We start from the raw sequence: 25,599 nt of genomic DNA, 5'->3' as shown, positions 1-25,599 counted from the left end.
CAAGGTCAAAAGCCTCCTCTATGAAGGCTTCCTTGGCTCCCTGGTTAGAACTACATCAGCAGTAAGCAATTGATCCCTTTATGGCACACACCACACTGTTTTGTATCGTCACCTGTGTACACATCCACTTCTGCTAACCTGTAACCCCTCTAAGGGCAAAGGTCCATGTCTTCCTGTTGCAGCAGTTATAGAATCTAAAACTATACTAGGTACACAGCAGAGAGTCAATAAATACTGAATGAATCCTAGTTTGGGGCTACTAAAGTAGTACTACATGGTGACAAAGTAGAGCTAGAAGTATTTTAAAAAGTCACACACACACACACAAATGAATCCTATTTTTTTAATATATTTATTTTATTTTTAGCTGCGTTGGGTCTTCGTTGCTGCACGCGGGCGTTCTCTAATTGTTGCAAGTGGGGACTACTCTTTGTTGCGGTGCCTGGGCTTCTCATTGCGGTGGTTTCTCTTATTGTGGAGCACGGGCTCTAGGTGCACAGGCTTCAGTAGTTGTGGCTCGCGGGTTCTAGAGTGCAGGCTCAGTAGTTGTGGCGCACAGGCTTAGTTGCTCCGCAGCATGTGGGATCTTCCTAGACCAGGGCTCAAACCCATGTCCCCTGAATTGGCAGGCAGATTCTCAACCACTGTGCCACCAGGGAAGCCCCAATCCTTTCCTGTTCTTAATGCCAGGAACCAGCTCTTTCAAGTGTGACTTGGTGTTGGTATCTTCATACATAAAGCATATAGCAAAAGTAGGAAGGATCCAGAAAAAGGACAATCAAAATGATTAAACTATGAGTAAAAGTGGACTTGGGATATATAGTCTAGAAAATGTATAAATTCATACTCGGTCTTCAGGACTATGAGCATACATATGCATATATTCCCCATCTTCACAGGTACTTAGAAAGAATGAAACCAGCAAAATTCTAGTAAGAGGCAGTTCATTAAAAACAAAGGAAGAAAAACAAACAAAAATAAAAATTAAATGACTGAATACATATTTCAAAGAACCCCTGCCTTAGAAGATAAAAAGCACAAAAGAGAAGATTAAAGACATTATGAATACATGTTTATAAAGCAGTTTCATAAAAATGCATAAAATGAGTATCTGTGCATAAAAATGAGATGTTTTTTCTTAGAAATTCATAAAATAAACTGTAAAGTTAAAAAGTGAACATTTCCCCATTTTACTTACCAAATGCTTAACTATGCTACCCAACATTCTCAGCCCAAAAGTAGCATTATTATAACATGGACACAAACATCAAAACAAAAGGATTTTAAGACACAAACCCATGTTAATATTTGAAATAACTGGAAATGGTAACATTATTCTTTAAATAATTATTGAACACAATGAAATTAATGAAGTCTCCAATGCCCAGGACAGATGATGTGAATTGTGGAGGGACAATGTTTTTATTCTTTTTGAAAAATGAACTATGTAACAAACTTCCAAAATTAACTGCTTTACTATAGTTTATTGATATAAATACAACTAATTTCAATAAGCATCAGCTACCATTACACCAAAGGCAAAATGATTAAATACTAATGTGAAGTATAATTACAGAAACGCTTTCACTTCTACTAAAGTCGTCTCTAACACCATCCTATATACTTTGTACAGTTTGCTTGTAATTGATGAGATATTTGAAATGAAGCAAAGCTGAATTTTAATCAAACTTTCATTTCTCAGTGGAAAATGCTCTCTTCATCAGAGGTGGTTGAGCCTTCCCGACATCAAACATCATTTCCAAAGGTGGGTTATTAAGAGAACACCAATCAGGTATACGGCCTGTCTGGTTATAATATTCCTTTGAGACTGAACGGCTCCCAAGTATGTCTTGCAGTGCTCCAAAAATAGCTCCTGTGTGGTAAACATATTTTTATAGCTGCTATGAAAACTTTTACTGGAAAATTTTATGTACACATACATCCACTTCATTATATGACAAGAGAGAATAGGTAAAATTCAGTAATGCATATTCACAGTCTTCCAATTAATTCCGGTTAAGTTGTTCTATATCCTGTATTTTGAAAAACAGGGTAAGCCATAACTCCTGTGTTGAAAATAACTTAAATGGCCTAAACTAGATTATAGTGAAAATGATAAGTATTACTGTGTTTAAATGCAGGTAGAGTGAGGTAGAGTAAGGTGGAAAGTATTTTCAACTCTGTGTAAACACAATAAATAATAATCTTAGTTTTCTTTGCCACACTCTAAGATTATATGTCAGTAAAAAAACAGCAGTGCAAAACTCAATAAGCCAACCATAATATCCTAAGAAGCTATGCTGAAGACCTTATAAAGACCCACAAGGCAGTTTCAAAAAAATAACTTAGTGACTAAATCCACTCTTGCTAGATCAAAATTACATTTTGACCAAATTCTACTTTACAAGAAATATAATACGTGTCAATTTAAAATCTCAAGACTTGGTTTTTCTCTCTAAATGATCCTGATACCTGTGAGCTGTAACTGCATCATAAGACACATACCAGAACTTACACAAATATACACATCCATGATTGTTCTCTCTTCCAAGTACTCTCTTTATTAGGCTATTTCCATATTTCAATAAAACTATCATTTCCTAAAACATTCAATAAACTCAGTCACATAATATAGTGTAATTATAAAATAAAGAGATCAATTTTCATATATGACGTACAAATTAGCTTTGTAAGGAATTAAAACAAGTGTTTTAAGCAATGGTAGCATAATTAAAATAAATGCATAGCTATCACTATCATTATGTGGGATGACTTTAATTGGACAGAGTTCACTGAAAAAATAGAAGTGCAAATGATGAGAAATAAGTATATAATTCTGAAAACTAATAATTAAAAAAAAACATAATTTAAGGAAAAGTAAATGTTCAAAGAAAATTATTTAATAGTTCTATTAGTTTACTAAGTACACAATTTCGAACAATGAATCATCTATTCTAATATAACCATTAGTAATGTCATTCAGGAACCAATTACTATATAATCATTATTTTTAAAAGTGAAATTCGTGGGAATTCCCTGGTGGTCCAGTGTTAGGATTCCACACTTCCACTGCTGGGATGCCTGGATTTGATCCCTTTTTGGGGAACTAAGATCCCGCAAGCCACGTGGTATGGACAAAACAAAAACATAAACAAAAACAAAAAACAAAAAAGAAAAAAAAGAAATTCTTACCTCCCAACCAGGCTACACAATTAGCCTTTGCAGGTGGAGTATGAATTCGGAACGTCTTGGTGCCAAGTGTTTTTTTATATTTTGGTTTTTCTACCAAATACCTTATCTCTGCAAGTAGTCTGTGGAGGAATCCTGGCAACATAGACGTGCCACCTATGACTACCAAATTCTCCGCTAGTTGCTTCCTAGTGTCTATTGGGCACTGTTATTAAATAGAAAGAAAAAAAAGAATTAACTATAAATAATGCTTGATTGAATTTAAGAAAACAAACAGATTATTAGGTGATCATTTGTATTACAAAAAAGGGCCACAGCAAGGTTTCTTTTTTTAATTAATTATTTATTTATCTTATTTATTTATCTACCTATCTATCTATCTTTGGCTGCACTGGGTCCTCGCTGCTGTGTGTGGGCTTTCTCTAGTTGTGGCAAGTGGGGGCTACTCTTCGTTGCAGTGTGTGGTCTTCTCATTGCAATGGCTTCTCTTGCTGCGAAGCACAGGCTCTAGGCGTGTGGGCTTCAGTAGTTGTGGCACGCAGGCTCAGTAGTTGTGATGCATGGGCTTAGTTGCTCCGCGGCATGTGGGATCTTCCCAGACCAGGGCTTGAACCTGTGTGCCCTGCATTGGCAGGAGGATTCTTAACCACTGCGCCACCAGGGAAGCCCTTTTATTTTTTTTCTTTGTGTTTTTTTAATTGGGGTATAATTGTTGTACAATGTTGTGTTAGTTTCTGCTGTACAGCTAAGTGGAGTTCCCTGTGCTACACAGCAGGTTCTTATTAGTTATCTATTTTATAATATTAGTGTATATATGTCAATCCCAATCTCCTAATTCATCCCACCCCCCAAAAAGGGCCACAGCAAGGTTTCTTTAACAAGAGTTTTTCAGGTGGCAAATAAACCCCATGAGGGCTTCCCTGGTGGCGCAGTGGTTGAGAGTCCACCTGCTGATGCAGGGGACACGGGTTCGTGCCCTGGTCTGGGAAGATCCCACATGCCGTGGAGCGGCTGGGCCCGTGAGCCATGGCCGCTGAGCCTGCGCATCCGGAGCCTGTGCTCTGCAACGGGAGAGGCCACAACAGTGAGAGGCCTGCGTACCACAAAAATATAAAATAAAATAAAATAAACCCCATGATAATATTACCATGTACTTATATAAATCCTTAAAGATTTAAAAAGCTAATAGTGTAGACTTTTAAATTCCACAGGGAATACAGTAGTAATATGGGAGTATTCTCAGTTTCAGGGTAGAATGACTGAGCTGAGCAAAGAACATGAGAAGAAATAACTTCTCGTTTCTTTTTTAGTAAGGAAAACATGTGGAAACCTAATTTTTCTAAGGTACTATATCCACTATATCCAGAGCCAGTTATCGAGTGGGAAGATAACATTCTTAGAAAAATTATGTTTCCACATCAGTTCTCTCTAAGCATCAGGAATGTTACAGTCCTTCAATGACGTTATGTTTTTCATAAAGTCCCCAAGTAGAGCCATAGACGTAGACAATATCTCTCAAAGTGATAGTATTTCACAGGAGTTCTATGGTCCCACAGTCATTAAACAAAAGAGACATATACCTTGTGGAATGAAAAACTTAATACTACACAAACCTGCATTCGAAGAAACTACAAGCCATACTAGGTACAAAATAAAAATCTGTTATCGTTGTCATGGAAAAAATGCATTATGTGTCTATACAACATATTACCCTGGGTTTGAAATGTTGAGGGTACCATATATAAGTGCCAAAGTAAAACTAATTAACTATAAAACTTCACATAAAAGCTAAAAAATGTAACTAATGGCTAAAAGTAAAAATACAGACAATATGATTTTTAAAATTTCTCTAAAAAGGGCTGTATTCATAAATTGAAACATTTTACAAAATAAAAGTACCTGCATAAGGGAATCCAATATTAAAGTGGCAACTGATTTCTCTTCATTATCTTGTTCAAAAAGGATTTCCACAACCGAATCTCTAATGAGATTAAAAAGAGAGTGTTTTGTTGGCATCATATAATATGACATAGTACATACCATTAGTTCTACTGACATATTTTTAGGTACCAGTACTATATTAATGTAGAGTAATGGTTAAAACACAAGGTGTTTGCATTTGTAAATGAGAAAAATAATAGCACTTGCCTCACAGGTGTTGCGATAGAGATTCAATGAGTTAATAGAACAGTGCCTGGCACATAGGAGGTACTCCCTAAGTACTAGCTATAACTATTATTATGTATAGATTTACAAATATTTTGTCCACCTTAAACCTAATAACAGAAAAGGAGCGGAATTCTGTAATAGTTGGTAGAATTCAACAAGCAGATCAGTAGTGATACAACAGATTTAAAATCAAACAACACCCTCCCCCACCCAGCCCAAAGTATTTCTTTGTTTTTAAAAACAATACATGGCAAAGATGGCTAGTTGCCTAATAAAATATTCATGTGCCTGTTCATTTTCAAATTAAAAGATATAGAACTATTAGGGTTATTTTTGGTAGCACAAGGAAGATCTTTGTTGTGATGGAATAGTTCTATATCTTGATTGTGGTGGTGCTGATTATGGAAATCTACATGTGATACAATTACACAGAACAATAATATACATATTGCACCAATGCCAATTTACTGGTTTTGATATTGTATTATAGTTACGTAAGATGTATCCATTGGGAGAAACTGGGTGAAGAGTACATGGGACCTCTCTATATTACCTTAGCAACTTCCTGTGAATCTGTAATTATTTGAAAATAAAAAAAAGATAAAACTCCTATAAGCTGGATGCAATGCCCCTCCCCAGTTGAAACACTGTATTTATCAGCCTCCCTTGCAGCTAGATATAGCTAAGTACCAGACAATGAGATGGAGGCAAAAGTAGTATGTAGGACTACTAGAAAGTCTCCTTTAAAAGGAGAGGAAGCATTTTTCTCTTTTCCTTCCTAGGACTGCATGCTTGAAACACAGATGCAGTAGCTAACTCCACCAACCACCCTGGAACCCAAGGACAAGGGCTACACCTCAAAGATGACAGGTGGAAGGAAGCTTGGGTCACTGCTGGCAGTTATCATACCATCCTTGGACTATCTACTTCTGAACTTCTTTTAAATGATAGACAAATTTTATCTTGTTGAAGCCACTATTTTCAGGTTTGTGTAACTGGTAACCAAACTGAACCCTAACTAATGCAATATAAAACTATACGTATAAATATACATATACATACAATATCTTTTAAAGTAAAACTGGGACCATACTATGCATACTACTTTTAAGTTTTTTTGAACCTTTTTCAAAACATAAAATTCTCTTCCTGATATTCAACCTACTTCCTAACTGTCGATTTCATTAGTACAGTATACTGAGGTCTACAGTATGCTGAACACTCACTCACTCATAGTTAGTTAGCCACTTGCCTCTATGCCTGCATACTTTTGCTTCTATCAGTTGAGCTAAATATTCACAAAGCATCAGTTTTCTTTTTCCAAATCTTTGTCAGTTAATTCGATATTGAAATGACATAATTTAACAATTATCACTTAAGCAATGAAATATTATAGTAGAAAATAAATACTTATTTTCTTCTTCTCTTATTCTAGGCTCCACTAAACAATCAGGAGAAATTTTTACACAGTAAATTAGTGAATATAACTTAAATAAAAGGTAAAACGATAAAAACTTACTACCAAAAAGTGTTACATTCTCACTTTTTTGTTTCCCCAACCTACTATCTTTAACATCCATATATTTATGTTCATCCTTCTAGTATCTCAACCTCTATGTTAATTATCTCAAAATCTAACAGGATATTCTATATTTATATAATTCTTCTCTGGGCATCTTCTGACCTAATATTTTACAGATGAAACTTTTATAATACAAATTTTATATAGCTTGGGTATAAACAAAAATTACATTGTTACCAATATAATCATGTAAGTCCTTGACAACTTATATTGCATCATCAGACGGAATAATGAATAATAAAAAGGTGAATTACTAACTGGTCCTAAAGATTTAGTATATTTGGAAGAATGCATTCTTTCTAACAAGACAATGTTTTAAAGCAGCAAACTATGGCCTGCAAGCCAAATCCAACCCACTGTCTGTTTTTGCAAATAAAGTTTTATTGGAACACAAGTCATGCTCACTCATTTACACATTGCCTATGGCTGATTCTGCACTCCAACTGTAGAGCTGAGTAGCTGCAACAGAGACCATATGGCCCACCAATCCTAAGGTATTTACCATTTGGTCCTTTACAGAAAAAGTTTGATGAATCCTGTTTTAAAGTATCATACTTTATTCTCCATCTCAAAGAATGGTTGATTCTGAATTACTTTGAAGAACAGAAAAAAATTTTTTTTTAAGTTTAAAAACATTAAAAAGTTGAATAATAATAATCATGAATGATGAGGCTTAATGAAAAACACATAATTATTAAATCAACGATACTAAAGGCTTATACAAATATTAAGGCCAAAAATTTATTTTAGTTCATTATTTTGCTCATAAAAATTAAGGTCTAACCTGATTGATCCAAGGACATGTAAAATCTTCTCTCCATCTAATGGGTAGTCAACATTTGGGGGTGGTGAGGGACGCTGAAATATAAATATCATAAGCATAAGTATACAAATTACAACCTCTGAAAAAAAGAATATACATTTATTTTTAGCTTACCTCAGTATTCCCATCAATATTAAATTTTGCTGCTTGGATTTTTAGTCCACGCTTCAGATCACTAACAAAGCAAGTGCGCACTTAAAAGAAAAGGAGACATTCTTATGGTTTGTGATTGAATCAATGTCCCAGTTAAAACAATTCTATTCAAGTGAACATGTTAATCACCTTGTTCCTTCCAATTTTATAAACTATCTCTGTCTTTAGTTAGTTTATGACAATTTATACACATACAAAAAACTTTTCATTCACTGAGGAATCATAGACATGTTCCATGTTCATCTTCCACAAAGCCACATTAAAAAAAAAAAACCACATTTGAGGAAACTTAGGTTCTTTGATATTCCTTGTATAAAGAGTACCATAAAAAAATAAATTTTAGCATCATGAAAATGTAGCCATTCTAATTGAACAGCATATCTCTTTGAACCAGATTGATTTATATCTTATTTATCTATCCTATTCTTTTTTAAAAATGTTGGTTGGTCAGAACACAAAGCTAAATTTTGGTCTTAGTTACAGTAACACTCCTTAGTTTAGGGTTTTCTGGCATGATTATTTTCTCCCTCTTGCACACTATATCTTCTTTTTTTTCACTTTGAACATTTATTCTTTTTTTAAATATTTATTTATTTATTTGGTTGCACTGGGTCTTAGTTGTGGCAGGTGGGCTCCTTAGCTGTGGCATGTGAACTCTTAGTTGTGGCATGCATGTGGGATCCAGTTCCCTGACCAGGGATCGAACCCAGGCCCCCTGCATTGGGAGCGCGAAGTCCTACCCACTGTGCCACCAGGGAAGTCCCTGAACATTTATTCTTTTAAAGATTATTTCTGTTGCAAAGTACTTTTTATAATAAGCGGGTGCAAATTATTTTCAGAAATAGGTAAGGAATAAAAATTTTCAAGTAGAGACAAAATTGATGTTGAGGGACTTCCCTGGTGGGTCAGTGGTTAAGAATCCGCCTGCCATTGCAGGGGACATGGGTTCCAGCCCTGGTCCGGGAAGATCCCACATGCCACGGAGCAACTAAGCCCGTGCACCATAACTACTGAGCCTGCACTCTAAGAGTCCGCATGCCACAACTACTGAAGCCTGTGCACCTAGAGCCCGTGCTCCACCACAAGAGAAGGCACTGCAGAGAAGCCAGAGCACTGCAATGAAGAGTAGCCCCCGATCACCGCAAATAGAGAAAGCCCATGCACAGCAATGAAGACCCAACACAGCCAAATAAATAAAATAAATATATTAATTAATTAGTTAATTTTAAAAAATTGATGTTGAGAGCAAGAAATCTAATGATTTGGTTAATGACTTGCAAAACATGCTGACATAAACTTATACAAAATTCTTTTCGTTTACTAATTCAAAATATATTTGTTAAGAATCTACAATATGCCAAGAACTGTATAGTGCAGGAAACTATATTCAATAAAATCCTGTAATAACCTATAATGGAAAAGATTCTGAAAAAGAATATATATAACTGGGGACTTCCCTGGCAGTCCAGTGGTTAAGACTCTGTGCTCCCAATGCATGGGTTTGATCCCTGGTTGGGGAACTAAGATCCCATAGACCACATGGCACGGCCGAAAAAAAAAAAAGAATATACATAACTGAATCAGTTTGCTGTACCCTGAGACACTGTAAATCAACTATACTTCAATTAAAAAAAAAGAGTTTACAATATGCTAATATGCTAGACAGTAAGCTACGTGCTCAAGTTACTTACATATTTTATACTTTAAGTTCTCATAACTAAGCAATGTAAATACTTAGACTTCAACATCTTACATACTTGGCATATGAAGGTGTTCTTCTTTAAGGAAACCAAATTCACTGAATTAAAAATCCAAGAACAGATAAATTACACTTAAGGATTTTAAAATAATTGAAAAAAATGTAGGTACTACATAAGTAACTAATATAAATGAGCGTGCAAGAGTATGTGTACGTATTGCATATTTGTTTTTAATAGAAACGGGCTCCTACTGTACATATTATTCAGCAACATGCTTTTTCCCTTAATACATTATGGATATCCTTCCAAATCAATACATCTAGCTTCTCCTTTTAAAAAGCTATATGGTGGGACTTCGCTGGTGGTCCAGTGGTTAAGAATCCACCTTGCAATGCAGGGGCAACTAAGCCTGTGCACCACAACTAGAGAGAACCCACACGCCGCAACAAAAGATCCTGTGTGCCGCAACTAAGACCCGACGCAGCCAAAAATTAAATAAATATTTTATAAAACAAATAAATAAATAAAAGCTATATGATACTCCTTATTATGAAGTCGCCAAACTTCATTCAACATACCCTCTTGATAGGATGCACACTTTTCAACTTTTATATATATGCCAGAATGCTTTCCAAAAAGGTTAGTTTTCAATTCTTACTAATAGCAATATATTAATTTCCCCATAATCTCATGAATACTAAATGTTTATCTTTCAAATTTTTGCCAATCTGATGTTTCCCTGGGTAATGGGAAAGTTAAACATCTTTTCACAAGATGGAAGCTATATGGAAAGAAACATTCCAAGGAATTATCAACTGTTACATCATGGGGGATAGGACTGGAAGAACGAAAGGGAAACTATTTATTTCACTTGAGATATTTCTGTATTATTTGAGCTTTTGCAATAAGCGTGTACAAATGACTGAAATTTCATAATAACTGAAGAGATTTTAGGGAATTATACAACATTAAGTAAGCAATATAATGAAAAACAAGATCCATTTTGCAGCCCTAGGTCTAACCCTACCTATTGTGTGACACTGAACAAATCATTTAATATTTCAAGGGCCCAATTGTACCAGATTATCTCCAGGTCCCATTTAACTCTAAAATCCATTATTGTCTAATTATCTATTAAATATTCTAGAGTATTAATTTTACATGACACTTTCAGTAATAAAGAACATTACATTATAGTTTAACTGCTTTTCCTTTTAGTGAATCGAAATACCAGAAAACTCAATTTAAACATTATCATAAAAATACACTCTAGCAAAGGAGAAGTAATATATCTTATTAAAATGAATCTAATATACTTCATCCAACTGTAGAATTTCTGAAGTCAGTAAAATGACTGACCTTATAAAAATGACCTTTAAAATACGAGAGTTTAAAAAAATGCTAAACAACATAAAATCAGTGGCTTTCATAAGCAATGTAACTGTTAATTCATACTGTGAAAACTACTAATTCCCTAGTAACTCTCTATACTCTATCTATCATTGAGAAGTTTCTTCAATAATACATCAAAAGTAATGCCAAAAGGGAATTCTCTGGTGGTCGAGTGGTTAAGACTCTGTACTTTCACTGCCGAGGGCCTGGGTTCAGTGCCTGGTTGGGGAACTAAGATCTCACAAGCCACATGGTGTGGCCAAAAAAAAAAAAAAAAAAAAGTAACACCAAAAGCTTCCATAAATCTGAAGAAAAACCAAAATTTTATTTACATTATTCCATAGCCTAAATGTTAAATATTTTTAGGATATTACATTATGAATTTAATATATTTTATACCTGTGTAAATACTTAGAAACACTTGCCATCCAAATGAATATTTAATGATGAAGGGGACAAAAATGGGAACTTAGTTTACCTTTAACGTCCTCCAAGATACCTTCTGGAATTGAACCTAAAACAGAAATTTTTATTTAGAACTACAGAACTTTATAAGCAGAAACAGTCTGTAAAATTGCATTCACATTTCCATTTTCCATTTCAGCAACCTAAAAAAAATTTAAAAGTACCATGATTTTTTAAAAGCCAAATAAAAAAATCAGCTTTGCTTTTAGGGAAGCAACTTCAGCATTGGAAGCCAAGCCAAAGCACAGAAGTTGAAGCCAGATGTGCACAAGGTGCTGAAGAATGTCACTAATACTCATAAATTTGATAAAAATAAGACCTTAAAAATATCATAGAATAATTGGCAGTAGATAGGAACTGACCAAGAAAATATTTTCTACCATAAAAAAATTTGCTGGTTATCTGTGTTAAAGTACCTAGAAGAAATGGTAGGGCTTAAACATGAGCTATTTACTTTTCTTTTACAAAAAGTGAAGTTTCAAGTTTGCTTATCTTTTCTGTGATAATAAATGACTGTCAGTGATATGCTAACCTAATACATATTTGTAAAAAGGATCACACACAGACTTTTTTTTCAAGGTAAATGTGACATTTTTAAAAATGAGTGAGAAAAGTACCTATTCAAAGAAACCTATATAATACAGGATGACTTTAGAAGATAATATTTGCATATGTTACCACTGTTAGTGATTTTGTTGCCAATAAATCTAGTTTTCCAAGTCAGACTCAGAAACAAAGTTTTCTAAGTTTAGAATCTTCTAAACTCAGAATTTTAAACTCATTGTTAAGTATGTAAAAATATTCTGATTGATCTGTAAGAACAAATTATTTATATTAATGAAGATAGAAATTTATAGCTACAAAAGGAATCATGATTTAATAAGGGTAATCAGGCACTTCTTCCATCTGGAGCTACATATCTTGTTAGCTACGTCTTTACGTTATGACAGCTACTGAAGCTAAGAATTAAGATAAAATTAAAACCACACTTTCAAAATGTTAAGCCATAACATTTAAAAAATAAGAAACAATATTTAATCACATTGCTTTTCTGAGAGGGAGCAAAAAAAATTTACCATTAGTAAGTATGACTTGAGAATTATTATTTTACCTTTATTATATTGTCCTTTCCAAATTCTTACCTTTGTGTTTTGTAATACAGTAATAATGATACACAAATAGTTTATAAATAAATATAGACATAATATGTATTGCAGGTACATGCTCAAAATTTTTTTACTGATGCGGCCAGTGTGTGATCAAAAAGTTTGAAGACTCCTATTGTTAAATGTTAAAATTTATCTCACAGGGGGATAAAGATTTCCAAAATGATTTAAACCTGGCTATGAACAGATAAGAGAAATGTAACTAGATTGTAAGAACCTACAAATTTAAGAATAAGTGCTAAAAACCATAACTTTTCACATGTGCTACACTCTCTCTAGGAATATTCAAATAAATTCCAACATGTGCCAGAGACATTTGGTAATATGAAAAACAGTTTTCTTTAGGCAACATGGAAGGCAGGCTTCAAAACAAAGGGCTTATTTTAGCTGGGCGTAGATGGTGCTTTGGGAAGGGGCTTTTCAATCTTAGGAAATAATCACAGCCATTTAAACTTTGCAAAAGGGGAGTAGAAATAAGAGGCATTCACTGGCTCTGGCTTTGAAAAATCATATTTAAATTTCAGCTAATTTAGGAGAAGAAGTAGTATAATATTTTATATATAATTTACTTTTCAACTGTACACTTTTCAAATCAATGTACTTAGGTTAGTCTTTGTAAGTTTTAAGGTAGTATATTCATTCTTTTTTGAACTAGGTTCTAAATACTAAATGAAAGAGGCTCATTCAAAGTTCACTTAAGGATATCCCAGTATATGTAAGACTTATATCTAATCTTTGCTAAGGACCTCGACAAGAGATATTTAAAATACATTTGCATTTCTGATCCTCCTAAGTGGATCCTTCAGCAAACAGGGATATGATTTAATTCCTCAATTATTAGGATTGCAGACTCAAGACTTTTGGGGCATATGAGAGGGAAAGATTAGAATCAGAGTCCAAGACAGTTGGTTAAAGAAAGGGGTGTCCGAGAACATACAGTTTAGAATTTTAAGGAAATGTCATAGTTTTAGTGAAGAGCTTTATTAAAAACATCTGGGAGACTTCCCTGATGGTCCAGTGGTTAAGACTCCACGCTTCCATTGCAGGGGACATGGGTTCGATCCCTGGTCAGGGAACTAAGATCCCGCATGCTGTGGTGTGGCCACAAAAAAAAAAAAAAAAGAAAACAAACTTGGGATGCTACACTAAACTTATTATCTTTGGATATCTTTTATTAACTAACTGTCATCATGATATACTAAAAAGGTAACAAAGTTTATCTGGAATAGAAAAATAATAATCTGATCTACAGGATGAAGAATGTGCTATTATCTTAACTACCTAAAGAACAACAGGAAAACAACATATGCAAAGATAAATGTCCTAACAACCCAGCTTTCTCTCTCCAACATTTATTCAGTGCCCAGGCACTTGAAAAATAAGTAAGACAGGGATTCTCAAAGTCTATTGAGGGAAACAGTTATCAGGTAAATAAGGCTGTGATATGTACTATAATAAACACTGCTGAGGGTGTAACAGAGAGGGGAGTGATTTATTCTGCTTAGGGAAAATGAGGAAGGTTTCACAATTAAGATGACCTTTCAGTTGAGTCATGTAGGGGGATCAAAAACCCAAATAGGTAAAGAAAAACATCCCAGGTAAAGAAATAGTATAAATGAAGGCACAGGGTTGTCGAAGAACAATGGTGCCAGGAAGATGTATGAAATTTACTGTAGCTGAAATAAGGTGCAAAGGGTTGAGTTTAGTAGTTAAAGCTAAGAGGTAGAATGAAGTCGGATTGTGAAGAAACATACATATCAAACAGATAATTTGGATTTTAACCTGTGGGGGCCAGCAAAAATTCTCAAGCAAAAGAGCAATGTAATCAGATTAATTTTGTGAAAGTTATTCCTGCCAACAGTGTGAAATAGACTAAATGGGTCCAAAAAGTAGGCTCCTGTAATAATCCAAGCAAGAAGCAATGAGGGCCTAGTTGACGTCTTTGTTTTCAGATGTTCTGTGTTGTGGAGGACAGAAAAAAAGAGATGAAAAAGAGATTTCTGAGGGAGAATTGAAAGGACTGATAAACTCCCAGTTATCTAAAATGGGAGCTCAGTAAGATATTAGCTTTATCTAACCATGATTTGTTAAAATGAATTTAGGGAAAGAGATCATCTATTTACTTCTGAAAGTCTTAAGTTTGAGGTGCTGAGAGGGATGCCTAGTTTATATCTAATAATCAATTGGAAATATGAATATGAAGTTTAGAAGAAGGATTGGGCCCAGTGATACACTTAAGAATCAACAGCATACTGATGTAGCTGAAGTTATGGGAACACATAAGATCACTTTTAAAAAGACAGTAGGAGGAAAAAAAGGAACAAAAAATAAATCCCTAGAAGAATATCAGCAGAGAAAGCAAGAGCAGAGGAAATTAAGAAGGAATACTTGGAGAAATAAGAGAAAACCATAAAGGAAGAAAAGTCCTGAAACCCAAGGGAAGAGATAATATCAAGAGTATATGATAATCCAAATGCAAACTATTATATATAGGATGGATAAACAACAAGGTCCTACTGTAGAGCACAGGGAACTACATTCAATATCCTGTGATAAACCATAATGGAAAAGAATATAAAAAAAGTATAGATATGTATAACTGAGTCACTTTGCCATGCAGCAGAAATTAACATTGTAATTCAACTATACTTCAATAAAATTTTTTTAAAAAGAGTATATGATAATCCATAATGTCAAAAGTTCTGGAAAGAATGAGTAAAATTCAACTACTGGATTTGGTGATTAACAGCTCAATGATGACCTTATAATTGGAGCCATGTCATCTGAGTGATGTGAGAAAAAGAGAATAGCTATGCAATGGGGGGGCGGGGAATGAGTTGAACGAAAAGGGAATGTAAACCACTCAAAGTTTATAATGATTTTACCCATCACAGAGGGAAGGCTCTGTTCTTTAGCAGCACCTGTGTCAACAGTACATTGTTCCAATAGTTGAGTTTCCAACTCCCTGAAGATTTAAAAAAAAAAAAAAAAAGTTACTGGAATTACAATAATGCAACTGATATCCTTTTCTTATTTAATACTTTTACTTCATAACAGATCATGATGCTTTAAATAAAAGTGGTTTTACCCTTAAAAGATGATTATACTCAAGGCTAGTAAAGAATGGAATAAATAACATTAAATGTCCATATTACAAGTCCTCTATTGATCACTGTAAAAAAAATGTGCATGTTTTTTTTGGTACAGGTGAAGCAAATGTGCTAAATGCCAAGAAACTTACTTGTGAAGAGCTTTTCCTCCTAGGGGGAGTGCTCCCCAACAATTTAGTACTGGGATTCCTTCATATATCTATAAGGTAGTCAAGGGTATTACTATTTTAGGAGGTAAAATGTGTTTCCCTCAGTATTTTCCTCACCTCTGCATTATTGTTCTAAATAAGCTTGGCGGGCAAATTCTTATTTCCTTTTTTAAAAAGAGTTACAGAAAAATCAAAGAGTCTTTTTCCTTCTCCAAAGAAAACAGTTAAACCTATACATACACACATATATACACACATACACACACACAGAATTCATTTGTTAGAGCTTGGGTGTCCAACAATGTAGCCACTGACCACATGTGGCTATTGAGCACTTGAAATATGGCTGGTCCGAATTGAGATGTGCTGTAAGAATAACCTCCACAGCAAACACAGAAAACTCAGTAATAAAAAAAAAAACCTGTAAAATATCTCATTATAATTTATTATATTGACTATATATTGAAATGATAGTATTTTAAATACATTGGCTAAATAAAATACACTACTAATTTCATCTCTTTCATCTGAACTTTTAACATGTGTAGCTCTTAGAAAAATTTCAAATTACATATGTCTCACACTGTATTTCTATCAGAGCTGAGAGGACAGTGGACAATACTGTACTGTGGGTTTGCTACTTTATTTTACATATTGCTTTTGCTGATGTTTCATAAGTACATTATTTATGAAAAAGAAAAAAGTATATTTTAAGAGCACTGGCTTTGGAGACAAACATGGGTTTATATCTTGGCTATACACTTCTATTAACTTGGGTCAACTACCATCTCAACTTTCAATCATCTTATTCATATAATGAAGAGAATAATACTTTTGTTGCAGGGCTGTTTTGAGGCTAACACACAAAATACTTTATATTTAAAAAAGCTATTGCCTAATTTAGTTCTTTAGGAGCTAATGATTCTTGATTTCCTTCCCATGAGTACTTCTTCTAATAAATACACACATAGGTCTCAAAATTGCAAGAGTCTTGCATTTATGTACTTCAAACTCCTTTTCAAATGTAGCAAATGTCTACTGTAACATTTCTAAGAGATGTTTACCTATACTCTACTTAAATTCTTCTAATGATGGGAAATGGACCAGTTTATAGTCAGTAATTTCATTTTGGAACAGCTTAAATTACTAGTGAGTTCTTCCTAATGGCAAATGATAAAAAAACTACAGCACTTACTGTGCAATTTATGTGCTAGGTCTTATGCTAAATAGTTTACATACATTATCTCACTCAAGCCACACAATGCCCCTATGAGGCGGAATTATTATAATTCCCATTTTACAGATGAGGAAACTAAGCCCAAAAGAGATTAAACTACTTGACCAAAATCATACAACTAGAAAGAAGCTTAGCTGTCATACTGCCCCCATCATAGCCTCAGGAAATAGAGAGAAAAAAAAAATCTATTTACTTTTCCACAGTGAGCCCTTCAGCTATTTGAAGGCAGATTTCACGTTGCCATTTAAGTTTTAACTTTTCTTGATTTAACTTTCTCATTTATTTTTTTAAATTTTAAATTTTTATTTATTTATTTTTCATTCCCCTATTCTACACTCCCTCTAGCCCCTGGTAACCACTAATCTACATCTGCCTTTTTTTTTTTTTTTTGACATGGACCATTTTTAAAGTCTTTATTGAATATGTTACAATATTGCTTCTGTTTTATGTTTTGGCTTTTTGGCCGTGAGGCATGTCAGATCTTAGCTCCCCAACCAGGGGTCGATCCCGCACCCTCTGCACTGGAAGGCAAAGTCTCAACCACTGGACTGCCAAGGAAGTCCCTAACTTTCTCATTTCTGTTTCCAGTTATTCTTCATATGATCTTTTCTTAGAACTTGACTATCCTATCCATCTTCTTTGACACATCCTAATTAGCTGATGTTCCTCTTAAAAACTGAACGTGATAGGTCTGATCTCTGGAGTTTATACTGGAACCAAGTCATAATGACAATTTCTACAAAAAGTAAATTTAAGTCTCACCATCTTGTGAATTTTTTCCACATATGTCATATTTGTACACGATAACCCAAAATAGCTTGATGCAATAAAAACAATTTGTAATAAGCCTAATTATTCTAAAGTAGAGTAAAAACTGCAAAATTAGCTGGTTTACAAAAAAGATACAGGTAACACCAGGCTTTCCCTATATCCACAATCCAGGACCATGGCAGAGTTTATCCCAAGTGTAAGAAGAGCCATTAGATGACTTGGAGCAAGCAAGACAGATGGAACCTAGAAAACAGCAAATCCAAAACAACAACAACAAAACCAGAATGAATGTCAGCAGTTGAAGGTGTTTCCCTTACATTTCAAATATATTTGAAAAAATTCATAATTATGATACCTACTCAACCATTTTATGGCACTAAATTAAGAATTAGTTGATTTATTTGAATTTACACAATAAACAAAATACACTGTAATAAACAGAAACACTCTTTAAGTTCTCTAAGTCTTTTCATTCTGAAATGACAATTATGACGCATTTTTATTAATTCAGTTCTCTCTCTTTTGGAGGGAAAACTGAGAAGGATAAAAGAAGAGGTCCAGAAACATACATTCAAAGGAAGATGCTAAATTTAAAAAATAAAGAGATGCCTTTATCATCAAAATAGAAATAGAGAAAAAGAATTCTTGATTGTCCTCATTCACAAAGTCCACAATATGAACTATATTCTAAAAATATTATAATATAGCAGTTAAAATTAAGTTGAAGAACTACAAAAATCCTTAGCTCTAAGTGACATTTTTCAGTGAAAATTTGCCAGATCTGGTGACATCCCAAATATCAGGTAAATATTCAATCAAAATATGGAAGTCCATAATAACCAAGTGGCAAACAAAATAATGACTATATTTCCTTTACCCCTAAGTACAGCAGGTATTCTGGTTATATACCAGATAAGCATACTAACATAAATATAACTAAAATGCTAAGTTCAAGTAAAAATACAGAAAATCATCTATTTTATTCAGATAAGAGCTAAAGTGACTTCCTGCTGTGTTTTGTGTTCTCCCTATTGCAAACCAAATTCCTGAATTAGTGACATCAGTAAGTACAGGAGGGTATGTAACGTGTTTCTCTGTGCCTGTCTTACTAAATTATAACTTAAAAATATTAACTGCCCTTATCTCATAAAGACATTGTGATTTTTGATACATTTTGTGTTCAGTAGAATGTATAAAAATTACATTTACATGTGCTTAATTTCTTATATACTATACACATTTTATACACTGTTCTAAATTGCTGAAAAACTCTAAATTCCTAAGGCAGAGATTTTTTTAAAAAGTTAAATAATAAAGATTCTGGCCTACTATGAAATGTAATCATTTAAGTCATAATTTTGGTCTTTAAAGTAATCTTGACTCCTATAAAATGAAAGCTACAAGTAATATTACTAATATCAAGATGTAAGAGTCACTCCTGGCATTGCCCACTTACTCTATGGGAGACATTATTTGAATACTCCATTTAATGGGAACTTAAAGCCTAAAATGAAAGAATTGGAGAATTTAGAACAGTCAGCATAACTAAACAATGAAAACTAGAAAAGACCTGGACGAAAAACATCATTAACTTCACAGCACAGAATATAACTTTTTATTTCAGAAAAAAAGTCCCAAAACTTAAAACCTGTACTAAAATAAACAAACAAGGGAAACAGCAATAAAAAGAAACCTTCAATTATCTAAGTATTAGATGAAATGCTTATTACGCATGAAATAACCACACAAAGAAAGAAAATAAACGGTCAATTTGTAAATGATTCAGTTTATTTTGTCATCCAATTCCTCTTTCCAATGAAGGAAATAAAATGAGGACCTTTTAGTTTAAGCTTTGAGTACCTACTAAAAATAACAACATAAAAAACAGGTACCTCAAAATACTTGAAAAGAACACGAGTGAGTGTCTCTCTGAAGTGGGAAGGACATAATACCGACTCAATAACCACAACTCTGCGGTCTCTGGGATTCACCAATAGATGCCTGAAAAGTGATAGTTTTGTTTTTAAAAGTAAATAAAAGTTTGTATTTATTTTGGTACATAATGCAATTTGTTAAGATTAGAGAAATCGTACTACCTTCACTTTAGAAGCTTTACAACAAAAAGACATCTTCATTTTATTATCCGTGAAAGATAACGTTTTCATTTTTTAAATTTTTTAATGTTTTTAAATTTTTAATTCAATTTTGAAAGGTTATTTTCCATTTACAGTTATTACAAAATATTGGCTCTATCCCTGTGTTGTACAATACAGCCCCGAGCCTATCATACACCCAGTAGTTTGTGCCTCCCACTCCCTCACCCCTATGTTGCCCCTGGTAGCCCTTAGTTTGCTCTCTATATCTGTGAGTCTGCTTCTTCTTTGTTATATTCACGAGTTTGTAGTATTTTTTTAGATTCCACAAAGAAGTGATATCATATAGTGTTTGTCTGTCTCTGTCTGACTTGTTTCACTTAGCATAATGCCCTCCAAATCCATCCATGTTGCTGCAAATGGCAAAATTTCATTTTTTATGGCTGAGTAGTACTCCATGGTATATATCAATATATATGCCACAGAAAGATAACATTTTTGAACTCTTACTACGTGCCATGTACTGTGTCAGGAAATTTACATCTATTAACTCATTTATCTCAGAAAACAAAAACTATAGCCTATTATGAATACTGACTTGAGCCATTAAAAAGATATTTTCTTTTTTTAAGCTACAGAAGTAGTATATGCTCACAAGACTCCAAATATTATAGAAGTTTATAACTTGGAAAATACAAAAATACCATATACCTCTACTACCCAGAAACTTTCACTTACAGCAGTTTATAGATTTTCATTATTGTGTATGTATATGCATATATTTTAACAGAAATATTCATTCCATAGATGTTGTTCTGCAACATGCTTTTTTCAATTATCAGAATATCTAAGACATCTTTCTGTATCAGTACATATAGATACAGAACTTTTTAAATGACAATATAGTGTTTCACTATATGGATGTACGATAATTAAATTATCCAATTCCCTTTATTAATGGACATTTGACATTTTCAATATTTCCTTATGCTTGCTAGTTTCCTTGTCTTCAAATATATTTTTGAAAAAATTGAAAATAAGAAAGTTAAAATGGCAATGGAAATTAACCTTTTTTTTGCATTAGAAATAATACAACCAAATATCAGTATGATGGGCACTAGGAAAAGCTGGGGGGAGGGGAAACACAATTGCATTTTACCTGAAATACAGTATGTGGATGAATTCCTTTAAGTAGGAATATAATTCTTCTGTATTGATATTATATTGTACAACTTTGATAGGCTATAAAAAATTAAAATGAGTTATTAATTTATAATAATAAAATAATCTCAAACTAAAACATGCTTATTTATTTTTCTAATGGATTTTCTGGTAATAAGTCAAAAGCAATTTGTATTGAGAATAGATACAAACATCAAAAATAGATTAATCACTTAAATTAGAAATGTTTAAGAACTGGCATGTCCAAGATGACAAAGTGTTTTGGTTTATGGAATAAAAATCTGTGTCCACAGTAAGTAAAGAGCTGTGCTCATCACATTTTTCTTCCATCTGACATTATTTTGGCATCACCGATAAAAAGCAGCATTAATTAAAAAGCATCAAAGGCTTCCTCAAATACTCCAGACTTGGTTCAGTCCCTGTTATTTACTCCCAAAGCATTGACACTTTTCCTTTTGTAGTATCACCCCACTTAATTACTTATAAAATGTCTACCTTCCCATTAGACTACAAACTCCACGGGGCAAGAACTACTTCTGGCTTGCTTATGATATACCCTCCTTCAACTGATACAGTCCCAGGAACAAAGTAAACAGCTCATAAATATGTGTGGCAAAAATGAAAACATGCACCATTAGCACTAAAGTAAACACTACCAAACTATGGGTGCTAAGTCAACACTAACACATCACAAGGGCTCCATTTACTGTATCCTGCTCCAACATGTGCTTTTATGAAAACAAATATGCTCATATTTGTTAAATAAGGGAATAATGTCTATATGATGTGAAGGTTGTACAGTTCGTATTAGGCAAGGGGAGCTGAAATGACGACAGCAGAGTTATAACCTTCATCAAGGTAAAGAAAGTCATCAACTCAGTGGTCACACAAATCAGCATTCTTTCAGATCTATTTTTAAAAAGTTTAAATGATCCCATGTACCAGGGGCTCCCGTAACAGAGTGGACCCCTTCAAGACTCTTTATTGGGCTACATTTCTTCCTGGTCCCACCTTAACAATAGCCAGAGAGGCTCAGAGCTCACTTTTATATCTGCATTGTCTCAGCACCCACCAACCAACAGTTTCAAATATTTCATTTTATTTTAAATATCCCCAAGAGAGCTTCCAGCCACACGCAATAGCAACTCAAAGCTATTCCAATTTTTTCCTGAGGTATTAATTTTTGTTTTTGCTAATGCTCGGATTACAAAGTTTCATGGGTTTTAAATAATCTACCCCAACCTATTTTCCCCCAAAACTTGTTTTTGTTTGCTATCAAGGAGAAGTTTTTCAGGAATGCAAATATTAAGTTATGGTAGAAAAATCTGTATTTGATTTTAACAGGCAAATTTTATGGCATGTAAAATTATTCTTTCTATTGTTCTACAATTCCTACTATGCAAAATTAACTTTGGCAAGACTTTCTTTTAAAAAATGTGTTTTTCACAGGTCTTTTGAATTACAGATAAAGAAATGAGGACCTGGCTCATATTCTGAACAGGGTAAGAATAAAATGATTCTATAATTACATTACAAGGCTCAGGAAATTATTTTATTGAGCTCAAAAACTTTCTCTTAATGTTATATAATTTCATTTATATAAATTAAATAGAAAAAGCAAATCTATAGAGACAAAGAACATCCATAGTGGGCTTGGGGTGGGAATGGGGATTAACTATAAGCAGGCATTAGTGATGTTACTGGAATGACAAAAATGTTCTAAAACTGAACTGTGGTGATGGCTGCACAACTTGATATATTTACTAAAAATCACTGAATCACACACTTAAAATAGGTGAATTTTATGGTATGCAAAATTAAACCTAAATAAAGAATCAAAAAAGTTTTCTTGGAATACAGTCTAAGCTATACATTTAGCACTGTTCTAATCAATCTTATTTAAAGTCACATTTAAAAATACTTTACAGTACAGCATTTATTTTGCTAATTTGTTATAAAAAAATACCTTAGGCATGCCAGCTTTTTTTATCACACTAGGAATTATGCATCTTGGACCAGTTTCTCCAGCAAATCCACACCTACAAATAAATAGAAAATTGAAACAATTCAACTTATTATAACATTCCTTTTACATATTTGTCACAGAAACAAGTTTTTCTGTATTTTTTTCAAAGCAGTGGTCACAAAAACATCTAGAAGCATCTCTGATGTATTCAAAGGGACAAAAAAACTAAGGAAAAGTTAATACCATCTATTCATAATTATGTATTAAAGGTAAAAAAATAAAATTGTTTCAAATTAGTGACAGTGAAATAAACCAGTGTATTATTTTAGGGTCGCATTTACTTTTTTTTTGTTTTTAATTTTACTTGAATTTTAGGTAACACATCTCTACAGTCCTGAATCTGTACTCCATTATCTGACTTCATGCCTATAATTCATGTTACTCATAATCCCATCATTCTAATATCAGCTTCCATATTGATGCAGTTCCTTTGGTCTAGTTTTTAAACTATGCATATGTGACATAATTATAATCACACTGTTCACACATCATGAATTCACAAAATAAGATTCTGCCCATATTGTTAGTCTTCACTGCTATCATTTTTTAAATTGCAAAAAATATTTCATCCTTTTTAAAAAACTATTCTCCTTTCTAGAGTATTTAAGTATTTCCATTTCTGTTTCACGTAAAACAAAACTGCTAAAAATGCTGTTAAAAAGGATTGCCATGTAAGTTTAGTCTTAATATTATCTTTTCTTGTCCTGTCTGGTTTTCAGTACTGCTCTCCTCCTATTCCCAAATAGCTCTCTCCATCTTCTTTTAGTCACATCCCCATGTTTACTTGACTTGTACCAGTGCTCCTCAAATTCCCCAGGATGCATAAACTCATCTTATCACCCTCCTGTTGTCTTTGTAAATAACCGTCCTCCTATATAGTAGTTCCATTTCTCATTTCCGCAGCATACCTAAAATAATTATCTTTGGGTGTCAGCCTCAAGGTACTTACTATGGTATTTAAATAAACCTTTAAAAATAAATAAAAAAATATAATTATGGGAGCATCTTGTTTAGAACAGTAAGAGAATATTATGAACCAAGGACTATGTTTAATCCAATTCTGGAGCACCTGAAGTCCAATTTTCCTGTTTTTTTTTTTTGTTGTTGTTGTTGTTTTTCCTGTGGCAGCACTGGGCGTCTTGTGGGATCTTAGTTCCCCAACCAGGGATTGAACCTGGCCCTCGGCAGTGAAAATGCTCAGTCATAACCACTGGAGCGCCAGGGAATTCCCTCCAATTCTTAAATAGGCTCTTTTGACCACTTGTTCAACAAATAGTTATTAAATACATATTACATGTCAGGCACTGTTAAGAGATATAAAAATTTTTTCAAATGTTTCCATTTCAGATAGAAGATGCAATTGTGGCTGTCACGTTCCTTTTTCTTGAGCGCAGTACAAGGGCTCTCAATCTGGAGTCCAAGGACCACTGCGATGGTCCACCAACCCCTGAAATTGCGTGCAAATATTTTAAGGTTTGTGTATTTGTGGCTTTCTTTCGGTCGTCAAAGGGATCTATGCCATCCAAAAGGTTGAGAACCACTACTCTAGTGTTTACAAGTTGCCTTTTAAAAAGTTAAATTTCCTAATCTAAGAGTTGGTGGGTGGGAGCAACGAAGACTCTCTAGAGCATTATCTATAGGGTTTCAGTTTTTCATGCATTCAGCCTTCCTAATTCGCCTTCCTACTCTTGGGAAGCAGTAGCCCTGCCACCTCCCAAAGCAGATAAAGCCAGATAAGCGGGGCCTAGGTCATCGCTGTCATCCCCTGCATAGATGACCCCCAAAGGGTCCGTTCAGTTTGGGGTGACGACCGGGGCGGCAATGAAGGCAATTTTCCCGAAGCCTCCTGGGCCTCTCTAGGAGTCAGAACCTGACCGCTCCACCGGATTCCCGGGATCTGCATCGCCCACGGTGCAAGTAACAAGGGCCGTCGTTTGCGGAGGTCCTGGGGGAAGAAGTGGAGACGGAACACGCCGCCTCTGGAGCCTAAGGCGAGGACCCGGGATGGGCCTGGGGCTCGGCTATCCGCCCTCCCCTCGGGACGAAGGCAGCTGGCGCCGCGGCCACTCACTTGGTAAAAGCCTCTCCCAGGTCTATCACGACCGCCGTTTTCTCTCCGCCGCTCCCCAGGCCCTCGTACAGCGGCATGGTAGTAAACAAGCCGGTAAGGAAACGCGCCCTGACAAACCTCCGCAGCCGACAGCCCTCGGCTTTCGGGGGGCGGGGCCGGGGCGACGGCGCGCGGGCAGTGGCGAAGGCGGGGGCCTCGCGTGGCCGCGGCGCACGGGGCCCGGGCTGTCCCTGGCTGTGCCTCACTCCAGTCGGGCCTTGAATCCTCGCAGGAGCCCGCGTCCCGGGGACTAGGAAGGTACGGGTGCATGCAGCTGCTGAT

General features: G+C 34.5%; 1 protein-coding gene across 1 annotated transcript; it reads right to left on the bottom strand.

Annotated features, from left to right (window-relative positions):
- Window positions 1-1,464: 1,464 nt before the first annotated feature.
- Window positions 1,465-25,363, bottom strand: ACTR10 (actin related protein 10). The gene is made up of 13 exons (XM_079700414.1): window positions 25,279-25,363; window positions 23,148-23,220; window positions 21,159-21,241; window positions 19,799-19,907; window positions 18,042-18,149; window positions 15,881-15,948; window positions 15,525-15,604; window positions 11,487-11,522; window positions 7,878-7,957; window positions 7,725-7,798; window positions 5,089-5,170; window positions 3,193-3,394; window positions 1,465-1,873 (listed from the first exon to the last, which is right to left on the bottom strand). The coding sequence occupies exons 1-13, from the start codon at window positions 25,353-25,355 to the stop codon at window positions 1,692-1,694; spliced, it is 1,254 nt and encodes a 417-aa protein (XP_079556540.1). The 5' UTR covers window positions 25,356-25,363; the 3' UTR covers window positions 1,465-1,691.
- Between the last annotated feature and the right edge of the window lie 236 nt (window positions 25,364-25,599).

This window comes from Hyperoodon ampullatus, assembly GCF_949752795.1.
Source record: "Hyperoodon ampullatus genome assembly, chromosome: 3".
Classification (NCBI taxonomy): domain Eukaryota; kingdom Metazoa; phylum Chordata; class Mammalia; order Artiodactyla; family Ziphiidae; genus Hyperoodon; species Hyperoodon ampullatus.
Note: the sequence above shows the minus strand (reverse complement) of the source record. Positions and strands in the feature narration are given on the sequence as shown.